We start from the raw sequence: 14445 nt of genomic DNA, 5'->3' as shown, positions 1-14445 counted from the left end.
TTTCGTCTTCAGCGCACGCACAGAGCAAAGGTGGAAAAGGGAGGAAAGTGTGGGGGGAGTGGCTCAGAGGAGAGGCGGAACCCCCACCCGCCCCCCTACACACACACAGACATCTGTGCTCATTCATTGATTTCGTTACCCCAAATGGGGCCCTAACATGCTCAAAAAAACAAGTTAGAAAAAAAGGAGAGGAGGAGGGGGGGACAGGCAAGAGAAGCGCAATCCGTAGCAATTAGGTGAAAGGTGTTATGGACACCGAGTTTGCGCGTAGACGAACGCAATGGACAGTCAACACATTCATTGTGCTGTGTGTGCGTGCGTGCTAAATGTCCTGACAGCGAAATGAAGAGCTTAAGGGGGGAGGGGAGGGGAGGGTACTGGGTTCTAGTGTAGTGACCGCCCGCCCCCTCCCCCCTGCTCCTCCCTCGCGCGCGCGCCCGTGTGGGGGGGGGAGGGGAGATGGAGATGGAACAAAACCCGACCTACTCTATCCACCCCCCCCCCGAGCTCACAACAGCTGATGTTTACTCTCTCCTCCCTTATTATCCGCCATCTCGTCTTGGGCACATATTCAAACCCGCGTTAGGATACTAGTGGTACTCGCCGACGCCAGCGTCTCTGTTGCGCCCGTGCGCAGGCAGTGGATGATAACGGGCAGCTCATTCCCCCTCCCCCTCTCTCTCCCCCTGTCTCTCTCTGTGAGTGTGTGCGTGCTTTATAAGCTCTGTAGCCAGTGTGTACATCAAGATATATTTTTCCAATCATGAGCCTAGAAGACTGGGTGGTGCAACGGTATGCGCGACCTGTGGTGGTAGTAGAGAGCAGCTCCGCGACAAATGCAATTTGCGCTCGCAATGGTGTCGATCTCATTCATCTGCTACGTCTGCACAGCGTGTACGCAGGGGGCCCTCTGCACGCCCACACCGGGGACCGCAGTGAACCGACTGTGTGCCACAAGTTCGGCGTTCGGCTGATGCGTACCGAATGTGTACTTGAGGTGGGACTATCCCAGCTGACAAAGCACACTCGACGAATGCTGCGAGACGCGGTGGTGATGGACCTCGCGTACGGAGAGAAGTTTGACGCAGCACTGGAGGAAATTGTCGAGAAGAGTCGCAGTCGCCACGATGGATCGCTGCCACGTCCAGTCCGACCGGCCCAAGCGTGCACGTCGTCTTCGCCATCCTCGACACCATCAAAGTGGATCGGCGGTCCAGCAGCCGTGTCAACGCTTCTGGAGCGTTCTTGTCCCCCTTGGCACCACACTTTCATCCACGACTTCCACAACCTCGTACGGTGCAGCTCTTTTGACACCATCGACTACCCCGTCGGGGCAATCTTTGCGGTGGCAACAAGCGAGGCCGGTGGTATCGAGGGCATCCTCAAGGCCTTCCGTGTGCAGGCACAGCGCATTCAAGAACTGCGCGCCAGCCTCCCTGGCATGGACACAGAGCTTCACTATTACTACCTGATCCTACACGACAACACGTCACCTCTGAGCCCATCGCTGAGCACAGCGCGGCAGCTCCTGGCGGCAGTGCAACAACGCTACGGGGCGAATTACTGCGCACTCATCAAGCTCAACTCCGTCGTTGACCCACGCACCGTGAAGAACCTCGACCCCTCTATGTGGATAGAGGCCTCCCCGAAAGTGATGGACGTACCGTCTGCACGAGCACTTCACCAAGCAGCTGCAGCAGCATCATCCGCCGCCGCCGCCACCCCACGATCTCCCAACGCGTCGACTACCTCCCTCTCTTCCAGTGCCGTGCCGCCGAACGGTGACGTCATCGGTCGCACACCGGCACTTTCGTTCCGCACCGTGCAAAGCACCTTCGGCACCTGGCCGAACTCGAACACCGCCATCATCACGGGGTGTTACATGAGTCCCGAGGACGTGACAGAAGTACACAACGTCATGGCATACTACCTCTCTCAGTCCCTTTTCAGGTTCATTGAACAGCGACTGCGCATGCTCGACCTATCCGTGCAAGATCGGCGCACGACAACGCTGGGAAAGATGGCGGCGTGGTTCAAGGGCAAGGACGAGGGTCGACCCCGCAGTGCTGACGTCGTCAATGTACCCAACAGTTTTGACTCCTCCCTGCGCCCAATGTACGTGGCGCACTCGCTGGAGATGCAGATGAGGCACTGTGGTGATCTCTCGCTGGCGCTGCACGACCTGAAAGGCGCTGCCTCGTACTACCGCATGTGCATAGACGAGCTTCTCGAAACGCTAGCGCTGCGGCCGTTCAACAGGGCCTTCATCGCAGCTTGCCAAGAGGGCATCGGCGTGGCGCAGCTCCTGCAGGGCAAGCTGGCACCTCAGAGCCTAACACCGTGGTACACCGGCGTGATGTCCACGATGCAGCGGGTTAGCTCGCAGGCAAACCGTTGGGAGGTGGCGTCGAACGACTACTTAGCCGCCGGAATGCCTGTGCACGCGATGCGCGTTGCTTTTCTGCTTTACGAAAACAGTCGACTCCATACGCCGCCTATGCTGGATCGCTGTCAGGCGATACTGACGCACCTGCAGCGGAGTGGCATCCTGCGGCAGCATAATCTGATCAACGGCATCGTGAATGACATGTTGGCCGGCATGGCGGTTTTCACGAATCCGCCTTTCCCAGCTGGATTGGCAGTGTCACCATCGATCCCAAGAGACTACCCTATATACATGAGCCTGCGCCGTTTTGCGCAACGGTTGCAGCAGGCAGGCGCCCTGTACCGCACCGAGAACCTACCAGAGCAGGCACTGCGCTGCTATCTGCGTGTGCTGAAGCTATTTCGCGTGATTGACCCGCAGGAAACGTGGAAGACACTTACCGAGCACCTTTATCTGACCGCTGGCCAGCTGTACGCGCAACTGGGCCAAGATGTGCGTGGAATCGCTATGATTAGCGCCGCCGTTGCACAAGGGACACCTCTGTACCGTAACCCTGCCACCGCGCAGCAGGCATTCGAGGCGTTCTGGGCTCAACAGAAGGGCGTGCTCTCCAGAATAAGCTACACCCTGTGCCCCCACATGACGATGCCTCGCATTCTGCGCGGTTCTTTTCACATCGACAGCAACCTGTTCAGCACCGACATGTTGACTGATGACGCGACACGCAAGATGGGCGAGGCAGCGGCGAAGAGAGAGTGGCGCAGCATGGAAAAACATCTGCAGAACTACACAAAGAAGAGCCTGGGGGTCCACCCGCACTACCACCTCTCCATCCTCCAAGGCGCCGACAAGGATAGCATCGGCGGCTCTTCTCACGGAGGACCCAGGCACACTGCCAACAACGGCCACCGGCACAGCCCGACAGCCGACGCACACGCACACGGTGAGGCCTCGTCGCGGGCGCTGTCACGGCAAACGGGTCTGCGCCAGAACGAATTCGGGCCTGCTGTTGAGGAGACGACGTCAGGCGTCGCTCCACAGGCGCTGCGGCGCTACACTATTGCGAAGGCCGAGCCTCTCGTACTCAGCTTCATCATGGAAAACCCCATTGGTTGCTCGATTGAAGTGACCGAGCTGACACTGCTGTACCTTGCGTGCACGTCACCAGAGCAGCTGTGGAAAAGCTCGGCAACGCAGACAGTGCGCCTCAAGGCCGGCGCGTGCCAGCGAGTCTCCTTGTCTTTTGATCCTGTAACGGAGGGTGAGTACGCCATCATCGGCTTTTGCTGGTGTTTGCTGGGTCAGGAGGGATACTACTACTTTGCTACGCGGGAAAGTCGGCCTGGGTGCCCAGAAAGCACATATGAGTACGCAATTGAGCACCCATCGCCGTCGCTCGATGCACCCGAAAACATTTACGTGAGCGTAACGCCATCGAAGGCGCGCGTCACCGCCACCTTCCGGCCTCCGCTTCCAGAGCACCTATACGATGGCGAGTACTTTCACACTAGCCTAGTACTGCACAACACTAGCGCGCAACAGGACGCGGCGCACGTGGTTCTGCAGCGACACCCCGCGGCATCGCATCTCATGTACCTGGAGGAATTCGGTCGGCTGCAGAATCTAGACCGGGAGACCCCCCTGGTGCTAGCGGAGCACCTGAAGGCGCAAGAGACACGCACCTTTGCCGTGACCATACGCGCGCAACATCGGCGCGGCGACGCAGCGCTGCAGAACACCATCAACTACTTTTTCCTTCTGCTGGGCTACCTTCCTGGGCCCCTAACGGCTCCAGAGAGGCTGGAGCCTTCCCCGTCTGCGAGCGCCATGGAGCTCGACACCACCGGACTGACTGCACTAACAGGATCCTCACCGGTGTCAACTTTGACGACGCCCACCTCAGCGCAGCCCCACAGCCCTACCGCCGCTTTTTGGACTTACAAGACTTCGGGTGGACCAGCGGTTGCGGTACGCCTGCATCGATTGCTGCGCCAATGCGAAGTACAGCCAGTAGTGGCGATGTACTCGACGGTGCTGCCGCCAGCCAACGCGTCGCTACGAACGGCGGTTGTGCTAACGGTGAAAAACATTTGTACAGTCGTGGCATCCACCCCGAGCAGCGAGACAGCCACCACTCCGCCGAGTGTCGCCAACGTCGTGCATAATGTCCCCCATTCAAGCGACGGGAACGAGCTGTCGTCGAGACACCCCCACGGCAAAATCCCCTCGTACACCCCAGTGCGCGTTGCTCGTGTACTGGCCGTGCACAGTCCGCGCTGGGGTGTAGAGTGCGAAGGCACCGAAGATCTGTTTGCTGACTGCGCCATGCACTGCCTGCTCTCCCAAGGAGACTCACTGACGCTGCCTCTACTGGTAAAGCGGCAGCAACATGCCGCAAAGGAGGCAGACACGACGTTGCAGGGCATGGACCGAAGCAACGCTGCCTCAGGGGCACAATGCCCGTACAGCGACACGACCTGCATAGCGCTGGTCAATGCCCTTCCGTCGCCAGCGCGGGCGAAAGCTGTTGAGGAACAACTTGGCACGTCCGTATCCCAATCAGAACGTAATCTTTTCTTTCTGCAAACCTCATGCCTCGGCCCGGGTGACGTCGGCGCCAACTCGTCCCCACAGAGGGCCGGAGGCTCTCTGGCATTCTACGCAGACAAGGCTGGGCAACAGAAGGTAAAACTGAAGACTGCACAGCAGCGCCGATGCGACGAGATAGGCGAGGAGAGGCGGCTCTGCGGGGGTCCCATAGAGCAGTACACCCCACTCGCCATTGCCGTGACATGGGTACGCGAAGAAGGAGGCGTCGGCGTGGACAGTCAAAAGCAACGCAGTGGTGGTGGTGGTGTGAAACTGAGAAAAGGCCAAGTGTTTCTCTTTGTGGACCCTATCGAGCATGTGTACCAGACATTGGCACAGCAACAGCAGCGGCACGCTGAACAGGAGACCGCGGCGTCGCTGCGGCCTGTCCTCAGCACTGTCGGAGCGGCGAGGGTCTCGGTTGTGCAAAGTCAACAGGAGCTCTGTGAAGCCATGCTGGTGCGCCACACCAGCCTCAAGCCCTGGCAGGGAGCCTTGGTGTCCCACGTTCACGTACCGCCAGTCATGCGAGTCGCGAAGGGACAAACGCTGGACAAAACTGTCGCGGCCCAAATACCAGTGACACTCCGTTGCCTGTCGCTAGCGCCGGTGCCGCTGCTTGTGACGGCAGAGGCACTGCCGCCCTCGGTGCCGCACAGCTCTCTCTCTTCCCTGGGGCCTGCTCGTATAGGAGGTGCAGGGGGTGACCAACACGGTAGCCCTGCCATGCCACAACCATTGCCTTCGCCGTCGGTGTCCGCAATAAGGCGGCCCGACGCATCGGTGCTGTTTGTTGGCAAGACAACGCACACGTTTTTACTCATGCCGAGCGAAGAGTACGAAGTGAAGTTCACTGCGCTTCCGCTGCGTCCTGGGCTGGTGGACTGTCAGCGCATCTCTCTCAGCGCTGCCTCTATCTGCTTTCTGCATAGCACCGCCGCCAAGAGAGGTGACGACGATGGCGGCACTGAAAACATGCGTTGCGCGGCGAGTGTACCGTCAACATCGCAGGAGGGTGGTGGCAACACTGCCACTGCTGCGCAGCCTCTCATGCGCACAGGCATGACACTTCCGGCCCTCATCCGCGCCTTGCGGAGTTGCGGAACGCCGTCGACGGCAGCCAACCCTACAAGAGGTACGTCACACTCAGCCAGGCAACTGTGGGGGCGCGAGCGCTCCGACGCAGACGCAGACGCAGACGAACGTAGGACTGCGGAATGGCCCAGGTCTCAGCGGACCTCGCAGGGATATCCGGTGGTTGCCGGACACGACACTATGCTGACTCTGGTGGAACGCTACGGCGCCCGGGCAGCGGAGCTAGTGCACCAGCTCGCCCCTCTTGGCCCTGCTGGTGGCGCCACAGTCAGCCAGGTAATTCCGTCCACCGCACCTGCACTCACCCACGTGATCATAGTCGATGACGAGGTCTCTACACGGCCTACCACGGGAGACGGTGCTGGTGTCGCGGTCCAGAAAGAAGCATCCCCTGCGATGACGCACTCGCGTAACGCTGCCCGCAAGTTTTTCCGACAGCTGGAGTGCTTTGAGATGGAGCTAGAAAAGGCGAGCCGCAGAAACCCGTCTGACCCCTTCGCTCTGCAGTACATCTACCGCCCTACGGTCAAGATGGCGGAGGGCGATGCGTCAAAGGCTGGCTACTATACGACTAACAGCTCTCTTGCCACGTCCAAGTCTCTCACCAGCGCCACAGGCATCACTGGCAACGCTGAGGCGCCCCTTCGCAATACCTCCTGGAACTCGCCCTCAACGCCAGCAGCTGTGCCATCACTCACAACAGACACCACTTCTATGATAAGCGGCGGAGGGACCACCACGTCAGGGCTATCGCACAAGGCAAATCACCCTGCACAGGCGGTCGCTGAGACCTCCATCGGCGCACAAGAAACCTCTCCCTCGGCCCTGTCACTGTCACACCAACCGTTGGACGCTGTCACGGAGGAGCTACCTAGCCCTCTCCACCTTCCTGCAGTCGCGTTCGAATGCCGTGCAGCGGACACCGCCCTCACCTTCGACGTTGGTGAAATGAAGACCGCCCTGTAAGCAGCAACAACGCGTGCACAGCAGAGTTTCCCGTGCTCGAGAGCTCAGCCTCCCTGGGAGGAACCGGCATCAAGACAAACAGCGCCACGATGGTGTCAGAAGGCCAGTGGCTGCATGCGAGCGATGCCGACTTTTTGAGTGGCGCTGATGTGCTGATGAGCACAGATGGCGTTGGGGATCCGCACACACGGGGCATCGCCGGAATCAGAGCACCACGCTCTCGTCGCTAGGTGGGGGGATGCGCCTCAGGCGTTACTGCAGGCAACCCCCCCCCCACCACCACCACCACCAATCACCACTGTAGCCAATATCAACCTGCAGCAGCTCAACTGGGATGATGGACAAAAAAAAACGACTTTGTCGAGCAGCGGTGCAGCGACCATCAGCTTGTGTGTGTGTGTGTGTGTCTGTCTGGGAAAGGTGGTGTGTGTGCTTTGATTGGGACGGGGTCGTGTGCACCCTGGACGCAGAGCAAAAGCAGACTGTGTGTGTATTGTGCGCCTGTAGTTGTCCTTCCGTTGTGGTGATGGAGTGTGGTGTCTCGCACATGTATTTCGAAAGGGGGGTGGGGGGCTACTATCAAATACGCTCTGTTAGCCCTCACCCTCAGCTACCGGGCCAAGTTGCCTCCTTCCCACCACCGCACACGCACTCCCGCCCGCTCCTCGGCATCACCTGGCCGTCTTTATAGCTTCCATCTTTTTCTGTCACGCATGCGTCTCTGCGTGTGTGTGTGTGTGTGTGTGTCTGTATGGCGATGAGACACACGAAAACGTGTGACGCATGTGGTTCTTTCTACGTCTGCATATGTGCCCTGAGGCCTCAACCACAAACCATCTGCTGCTCCCAACATATCCTTTGGCAGCTCATCTCTCTACCTCCCCCTTCCCATTCCCACTCCGCAATACACCCCCTCCGTACCCTCTCTTTCCTTCCTGGTGGAGGAACACTAATAACACCCACGTACACTCACATACACAGCGCTCTAACAATCACCCCATACACGCGTACACTTTTCATTATCGAAGAAAAGAGGCAAAGTGCACGAGAAGGAAAAAAATCAAAAGAGGCGGGCCACACCCGCATTTTTGTCCCCCTCCCCCCGCGTGCGGGCGTCAGTGAAAAGAGGGCGAAGCCTGCAATCAACGGCATCGAAGGTGTCCAACCCTTCACGAGAGAGACTCCTTGAGTACACTTTTGTGAGGCGGCGCACCCAACTGTCACGACAACAGCTCGTCTTTGCTTTTCATCCATTCATCCATCCCCCTTCTTCCTCAAAGAATGCACCAGCAGGATTTAACGAGCCCTCTCAAGCGTAATCGCGGGGTCAGTAAAACCAGTGACGAGGGTGGTCCGCATGCGCAGGAGCAGCTTCGCCATCAAAGCCCCCGTGGTGAGGGGTACGGTAGCGGTTCTGAGAGCAACACCACCACCAGCACCGTCATGGTGCAGCAGCAGCAGCACCTCTACGTAGACCCCTCTGTCCGCGAGGCCGTAGTGACAACCCGAAACCCCCACTACGCAGAACCGGTTTTCCAGGAGGATAGCAGTGACAATGAAAAAGGGCAGGCATATGAGATGTACAATACTGCAGATAACGCGGTAGAAGGCGTCTCAGCACACTCCGGGGTCTTCACACAGAGCAACTCCTCCTCCACAAGACCACGTGCGAGCAGCCATAGCAGCTGTCGAAGCCTCTCCCCGCCCGCGCAACATGCAGCGTCAGGGTCGTCATCGTCCTACAGTGATGAGGAACCCGAGGATGTGGAGGATGACACCAACGAAAAGGATCCGCGGAACTATGCCGAGGATGTTGCAAAGAAGTATCCCATGTTCACTGAAGCGTACGCGGACAAGTTTCGCCGCGACGCAACGCCGTTCATGCGCGTCGTGGAGGTCGACTCTGCGGAACCGCGGGCGTCCTCCTCGACGCGGCTGTCGGAGGGCAATGTCGGCGGCTCCCCGAAGCGTGAAAAGCAGTTTGTACTGTACGACACTTATCTGTACGAACGAACACTGGGCAAGGGTACCTTCTCCAAGGTAGTACTTGGCATCGCGCCGCCGTCCTCGCCGGCGCTGGCGAATCAAATCTCCGGCGATGTACCGGCGCGGGTTGCGCTGAAAGTATTTCGAGACAAGGAGGAGTACATCGAGGCCTGCTGGGACGAGTTCACCATCCTCAACTCCATTTGCACAGATCCGCCCTCGGTAACACCGGAGGAAGCAGCAGCAGCAGAACATCGCAACGGCACGACCACCCCATCGCCATACATCTCCGTTCGCTCTGTGGTCATGTTCACAGCCTCTACATGCGGTATCAAGCAGCAGTACTTTGCTGACCAAGGCCGTTTCCTTGTGCCCATGGGATACGTTGCGCATCCGGTGCATCCGGCCATCGTCTTTCCCGTGATGGGGCCGACGCTCCTGAAGGTTCTGAACACCATCCGGCAGAAGAGCAAGGTGGTGACGCTCGCAGCTCGGCGAAAGAGGCTGCGCACCGAGACGCGGCTGGGGAAGATCACCTCTAGTGGCGGTGCCTCCATCAGCGGAGACGTCCAGCAGTCCGTTCAGTCGCCCCCACAGCATCAGCGGCGCGTGTACTACCGCGGACTCCCTCTTCCACTCCTCAAGGCAGTGCTGTATCAAATACTGACATTCCTGCAGTTCATTCATTGCCGCGGCGTCGTGCACACCGATCTGAAGCCAGAAAATGTCCTTTTTGAGTCCTCTAATGTTTTGTCTGTCGACGTCGCCATCTACCACACCCACTACGTCCGCCCCAACGGCGACAGCGCTGCTGACCGGACGTCCACCACCACCGCGACGAAGAAACGATCGAATGACGGTTTCAAGTTTCACAGCTCCTCTCTCGAGCAGCGGGCACATCGGGATGAGCAGACGACTTTCGCATTCTCCTCGGGCCCCCCACCCTTACAGCGCAACGCCACCGGCGCGGCGTCTAAAGGTGAGGGGCTAAAAGCGTCGCCGCTGGAATCCCCACCCATAGAGGGGGGCAATGGGGCGGCTTCGAAGTCGTCGACAGGCCCCAGCGCCGTCCCCACCGACGCGACCCCGTCCCGAAAGGGTGATCTCACACCCGCGCACTACGTTCGGGTGCCGTTGCCCGTGATGAACAGCGTGCGGGTGGTTGACCTGGGCGCCGCGCAGTTTCTTTCCACCTTCCGCGACCGAAGCCCTATCCCAGGCTATACACATGTCCCCGTCAGCTTCAACCATATACAGACCTCCCACTATCGCAGCCCTGAGGTACTGCTGGGGTTTGGCTGGAACACCTCGGCGGATATCTTTTCTTTGGGCTGCATGATCCCAGAACTGCTCACTGGTGAATGTCTCTTTATGCCGAACCACACGATGGAGCACCTCGCGATGATGCAGCATGTCATCGGGGCATTTCATGATAAGGACGGCATCCGCAGCGGGACCGCGACGAACCTGCGCAGCGTCTTTGCGTGCGACATGCGCACATTCCGCCACTACTTCACTCTCCAGCCAAATAACCGCGACTTCGACCTCAAGTGGCCCGTATCAAAGAGCATGGTGCATGAACAGGCAAAGCAGCAGCGCTTTGCGTCGGCGGCAAGCGGAAAGGCGGAGGAGGAAGAGCTGGAACCACTCGAGGAGACGCTGCCAGCGGACATCGACTACGTGACGCACAAGCCAACCCTGGACGAGATCCTGGCCCCACTCCCGGACCTGTTGGACCTGGCACGGCGCATGCTTCATTACCATCCATTCAAGCGCATCACTGCAGAGGAGGCTTTGAAGCACCCCTTCTTCCGCAACGTGTAGAGTCCACCCCCTCCCTCTGATCTCTTCTCTTCTGTGTGAGTGTGTGTGTGTGTGTAGCATGCCTGGGGGGAGAGAGAAAGGTGAGGGGCGGTGTTCTGTTTGGTGGTGGTAGTATATCAAGAGAAAAAAAAAGAGCTCCTCTTATTTGATCACTGTTTATTGTTATCCTGTTCTCTTTTTTTATATAGCGCGTACTCGAGCCTCTCAGATGTTTTGTGTGGGTGTGTGTGTGTGTGATCGGTGTGGGTGTGTGTGTGTGTGATCGGTGTGGGTGTGTGTGTGTGTGTGTGTCGGGTCTCTCAACTGAGAGAAACGCCATTTGTTGTTGTTGGTCTGTTTTCGTTTTCCTCGTGTGTTTTTTTTCCCACCCACCCCAAAAAAAAAAAAAACTGTTCTCCTCCTGCAACACAAAAAAAAAAAAGAAGTACGTTAGGGAAAGGGGGGGGAGGGAAGAACCTCATGCATGCGAAGAGAGTGTGTGTGTGTGTGTGTGTGCACAAGTGGCCATCCTAGAGGCTGTCCCCTTCCGGTCTTGCTCGCTGAGTGCCTCCCCACCCCCACAGACCCCCATGCTGTGTCTGTGGGTGTTCGTCCATAGGCAGTGAGATGAAATGGTGTGGGGGTAACTTTACTTACCACAGAATATTTGCTCTCCTCCACCGCCATCGCCTCATCCGCTCCACTCTGCCGCTGCCGCCCTTTTTTTTTCGAGGGGGGGGTGTCTTGTCCCTTTTCTCAATCGTTTCCACTCACGCACACAAATCAAAGATATATAGGGAGGAGGAAGCTATGCAGCCAGTGCAGCCTAATCCAAGCCTCATGGGGCTCTCGCAGGCGGAGGCGGTCATCCTCTCCGAGAAGCTGCACCACATCAACCATGAAGGGTTCGAGTACTGCATGAAGAAGTGCATAACACATTACGGCGATGATGCCATCCCGTATCACCCGGGCGAGAAGGCGTGTCTGGATCGCTGCATCAGTAAAATTCGAAACGGCATGTACATGGCGATTGATCACAAAAAGGAATTTGAGCAAAAGCTGCGCAGTGGCGACCTTCCGTATCAGTGGATGAAGGACGCGGCAGCAGGTAATATGTGAGGAGGGGGGTAAATAGGAATGGCACCAGCGCACATACACATGTACACACTCACGCATGTTGGCACATCCCCACACACCACGCCCCCTCCCCTCCTCCTCCCCCTCGTACACCTGAAAAAAAAAGGCCTGGCACGAACGCTGGCCCTTACCAACTTTTGAGAAAAGGGACTGGTCAACGAGCATTGGCTGTGTGTACGCATGGCATACACGCGGGTAATCTGCCCGGCTGCGCGAGCGTCTCCGTGTAGGTGTCCAGATCCGGTCTTCCCCCGGTACCTATGGCCGTCTATGTGCTTTTCAGCAACTGTGGCACCTCTCTCTACAGTGTTTAGTGTATGTACGTGTAATAGTGGGAAGCGGAGAAGGGGGGATGGGAAAAGGGAGGTGTAGAGAGAGACTTGGATAGAGAAGAGCGACTGACCCCTGCACCTCGGGTAGATCACAAAGACCACCATCCGGCACGGTGAAGTCCACACTTTTTCTCTTCACCGCCCTCCCCTCTCCCACATCCACTCCTCCTGTAACACTGCACCTCCACCCCTCTATCGCGAAGTGCAGGAGGCTACTCCATTGGTTACCGTCTAAAGGCGAACTTTGCCCACATGCGCCGTCAACTCTAACCCCCTCCCCCTTCCGGCGCGCGACCCCGTTTTTGGGGGGCGTCACTCTGCCTACAGCCGATACACATCGGTGGACAAACACAGGGAACACGCCTTTCCTGATTTCCATTCCGCTCATACCCATGAGCTCCACCCTTGGCGCACTTCACCTTCCATGCCAAAGGTCCTACCCTGTCAATGACGGGCCGCACCGCTCGCCCAACCCACCCCGAACACACTCACCTCTCTGCTCACCTCCACCACCCTCGCTTACGCCTCCTACAGTTCTTTGCCCGCATACACACCAGGTGTCGCTCATCACCACCCGCTGAAGCTCTCTCAGCCCTGCCTCCCTTCCCACACCACAGTCATCCCCGCCCGCGCAACGAGCCCACCGCAATGGCTGTGCCCTGCGTCTGATGTGTTTCGCGCGCCAGTGCCAGCGACAGTGTGTGGCCTCACACAACCCCCCTCCCCTCCTCTACGGGAACGCCAAGCCGGGTGAAGAAGCCGTGCCCCGCTACACCTCCGTCGGGGGCTGCGGCGCCGACACCCGCCAAGAACCAGCGCTCGCGCGCATCTGCCCCTGTCTGCCTCTAGTTTCTGTGCCTGTTTGCTTGCGTGCGTGTATGCCCCTCTTTCCGCCTGTGCGAGTGATGATAAGACTTATGTTACTGACACCTCTAGTCTGATACTGTTGGTGACGAGCACACATTTGTATAGTTATCCCTGTCTGACCGCACACGACTAGGCCCCTCCCCCCCCCCCTCCCCCCCTTCCTCGCCCTACGCATGCCCTTGCCCAGCACCACCCACGTGATGAGCCAATCATGTTTCACTCTTGTCTGAACCACCTGTTGTGATTACAAACACACCCTCGAGGTGTGACTGACCTCTGTGCGCCCTCCCCTCCCCTCCCCACCCCTTTATCCCACACATTTCACCCCGAGCCACCCTTCGCCAGCAGCCCCACATGATGTGTAACACGCAACACTCCGATACCGCTGAGATTGTAAGCATGTGACTGACACGACATTGCGGACTGACACAGCGGCTGCTGTAGGTGCTGCTGGCACTGCGGGTGGTGCGCGGGCAACCGGACGGCACACGCGCGCGCACACGTGACGAGCATTCAACACACTACTAGGTAAGAGCCGTCTGAACGACAAACCTCCGTCCTGTGGAAAAACAACACCTGGGGCCTGCCACCGCAATGGCTGTGCCCTGCGTCTGATGTGTTTCGCGCGCCAGTGCCAGCGACAGTGTGTGGCCTCACACAACCCCCTCCCTCCTCTACGGGAACGCCAAGCCGGGTGAAGAAGCCGTGCCCCGCTACACCTCCGTCGGGGGCTGCGGCGCCGACACCCGCCAAGAACCAGCGCTCGCGCGCATCTGCCCCTGTCTGCCTCTAGTTTCTGTGCCTGTTTGCTTGCGTGCGTGTATGCCCCTCTTTCCGCCTGTGCGAGTGATGATAAGACTTATGTTACTGACACCTCTAGTCTGATACTGTTGGTGACGAGCACACATTTGTATAGTTATCCCTGTCTGACCGCACACGACTAGGCCCCTCCCCCCTCCCCCCCCCTCCCCTACCCCCCTTCCTCGCCCTACGCATGCCCTTGCCCAGCACCACCCACGTGATGAGCCAATCATGTTTCACTCTTGTCTGAACCACCTGTTGTGATTACAAACACACCCTCGAGGTGTGACTGACCTCTGTGCGCCCTCCCCTCCCCTCCCCACCCCTTTATCCCACACATTTCACCCCGAGCCACCCTTCGCCAGCAGCCCCACATGATGTGTAACACGCAACACTCCGATACCGCTGAGATTGTAAGCATGTGACTGACACGACATTGCGGACTGACACAGCGGCTGCTGCAGGTGCTGCTGGCACTGCGGG

At 58.5% G+C, this 14445-nt stretch overlaps 3 protein-coding genes across 3 annotated transcripts; all 3 read left to right on the top strand.

The window, feature by feature from the left end:
- Positions 1–763: 763 nt before the first annotated feature.
- JKF63_04663 (uncharacterized protein) lies at positions 764–7036 on the top strand (the record flags this gene model as incomplete). Its single annotated transcript, XM_067900643.1, has 1 exon — positions 764–7036. One exon carries the CDS (start codon positions 764–766, stop codon positions 7034–7036), a length of 6273 nt encoding a protein of 2090 aa, XP_067756664.1.
- Positions 7037–8317: 1281 nt separating this feature from the next.
- Positions 8318–10846, top strand: JKF63_04662 (uncharacterized protein; the record flags this gene model as incomplete). The annotated part of the gene is made up of 1 exon (XM_067900642.1): positions 8318–10846. One exon carries the CDS (start codon positions 8318–8320, stop codon positions 10844–10846), a length of 2529 nt encoding a protein of 842 aa, XP_067756663.1.
- A 789-nt stretch (positions 10847–11635) lies between these two features.
- On the top strand, positions 11636–11944 carry JKF63_04661 (uncharacterized protein; the record flags this gene model as incomplete). The annotated part of the gene is made up of 1 exon (XM_067900641.1): positions 11636–11944. The coding sequence occupies one exon, from the start codon at positions 11636–11638 to the stop codon at positions 11942–11944; it is 309 nt and encodes a 102-aa protein (XP_067756662.1).
- Between the last annotated feature and the right edge of the window lie 2501 nt (positions 11945–14445).

The sequence above is a fragment of the Porcisia hertigi genome, chromosome 25 (assembly GCF_017918235.1).
Source record: "Porcisia hertigi strain C119 chromosome 25, whole genome shotgun sequence".
Taxonomy (NCBI): domain Eukaryota; phylum Euglenozoa; class Kinetoplastea; order Trypanosomatida; family Trypanosomatidae; genus Porcisia; species Porcisia hertigi.
Note: the sequence above shows the minus strand (reverse complement) of the source record. Positions and strands in the feature narration are given on the sequence as shown.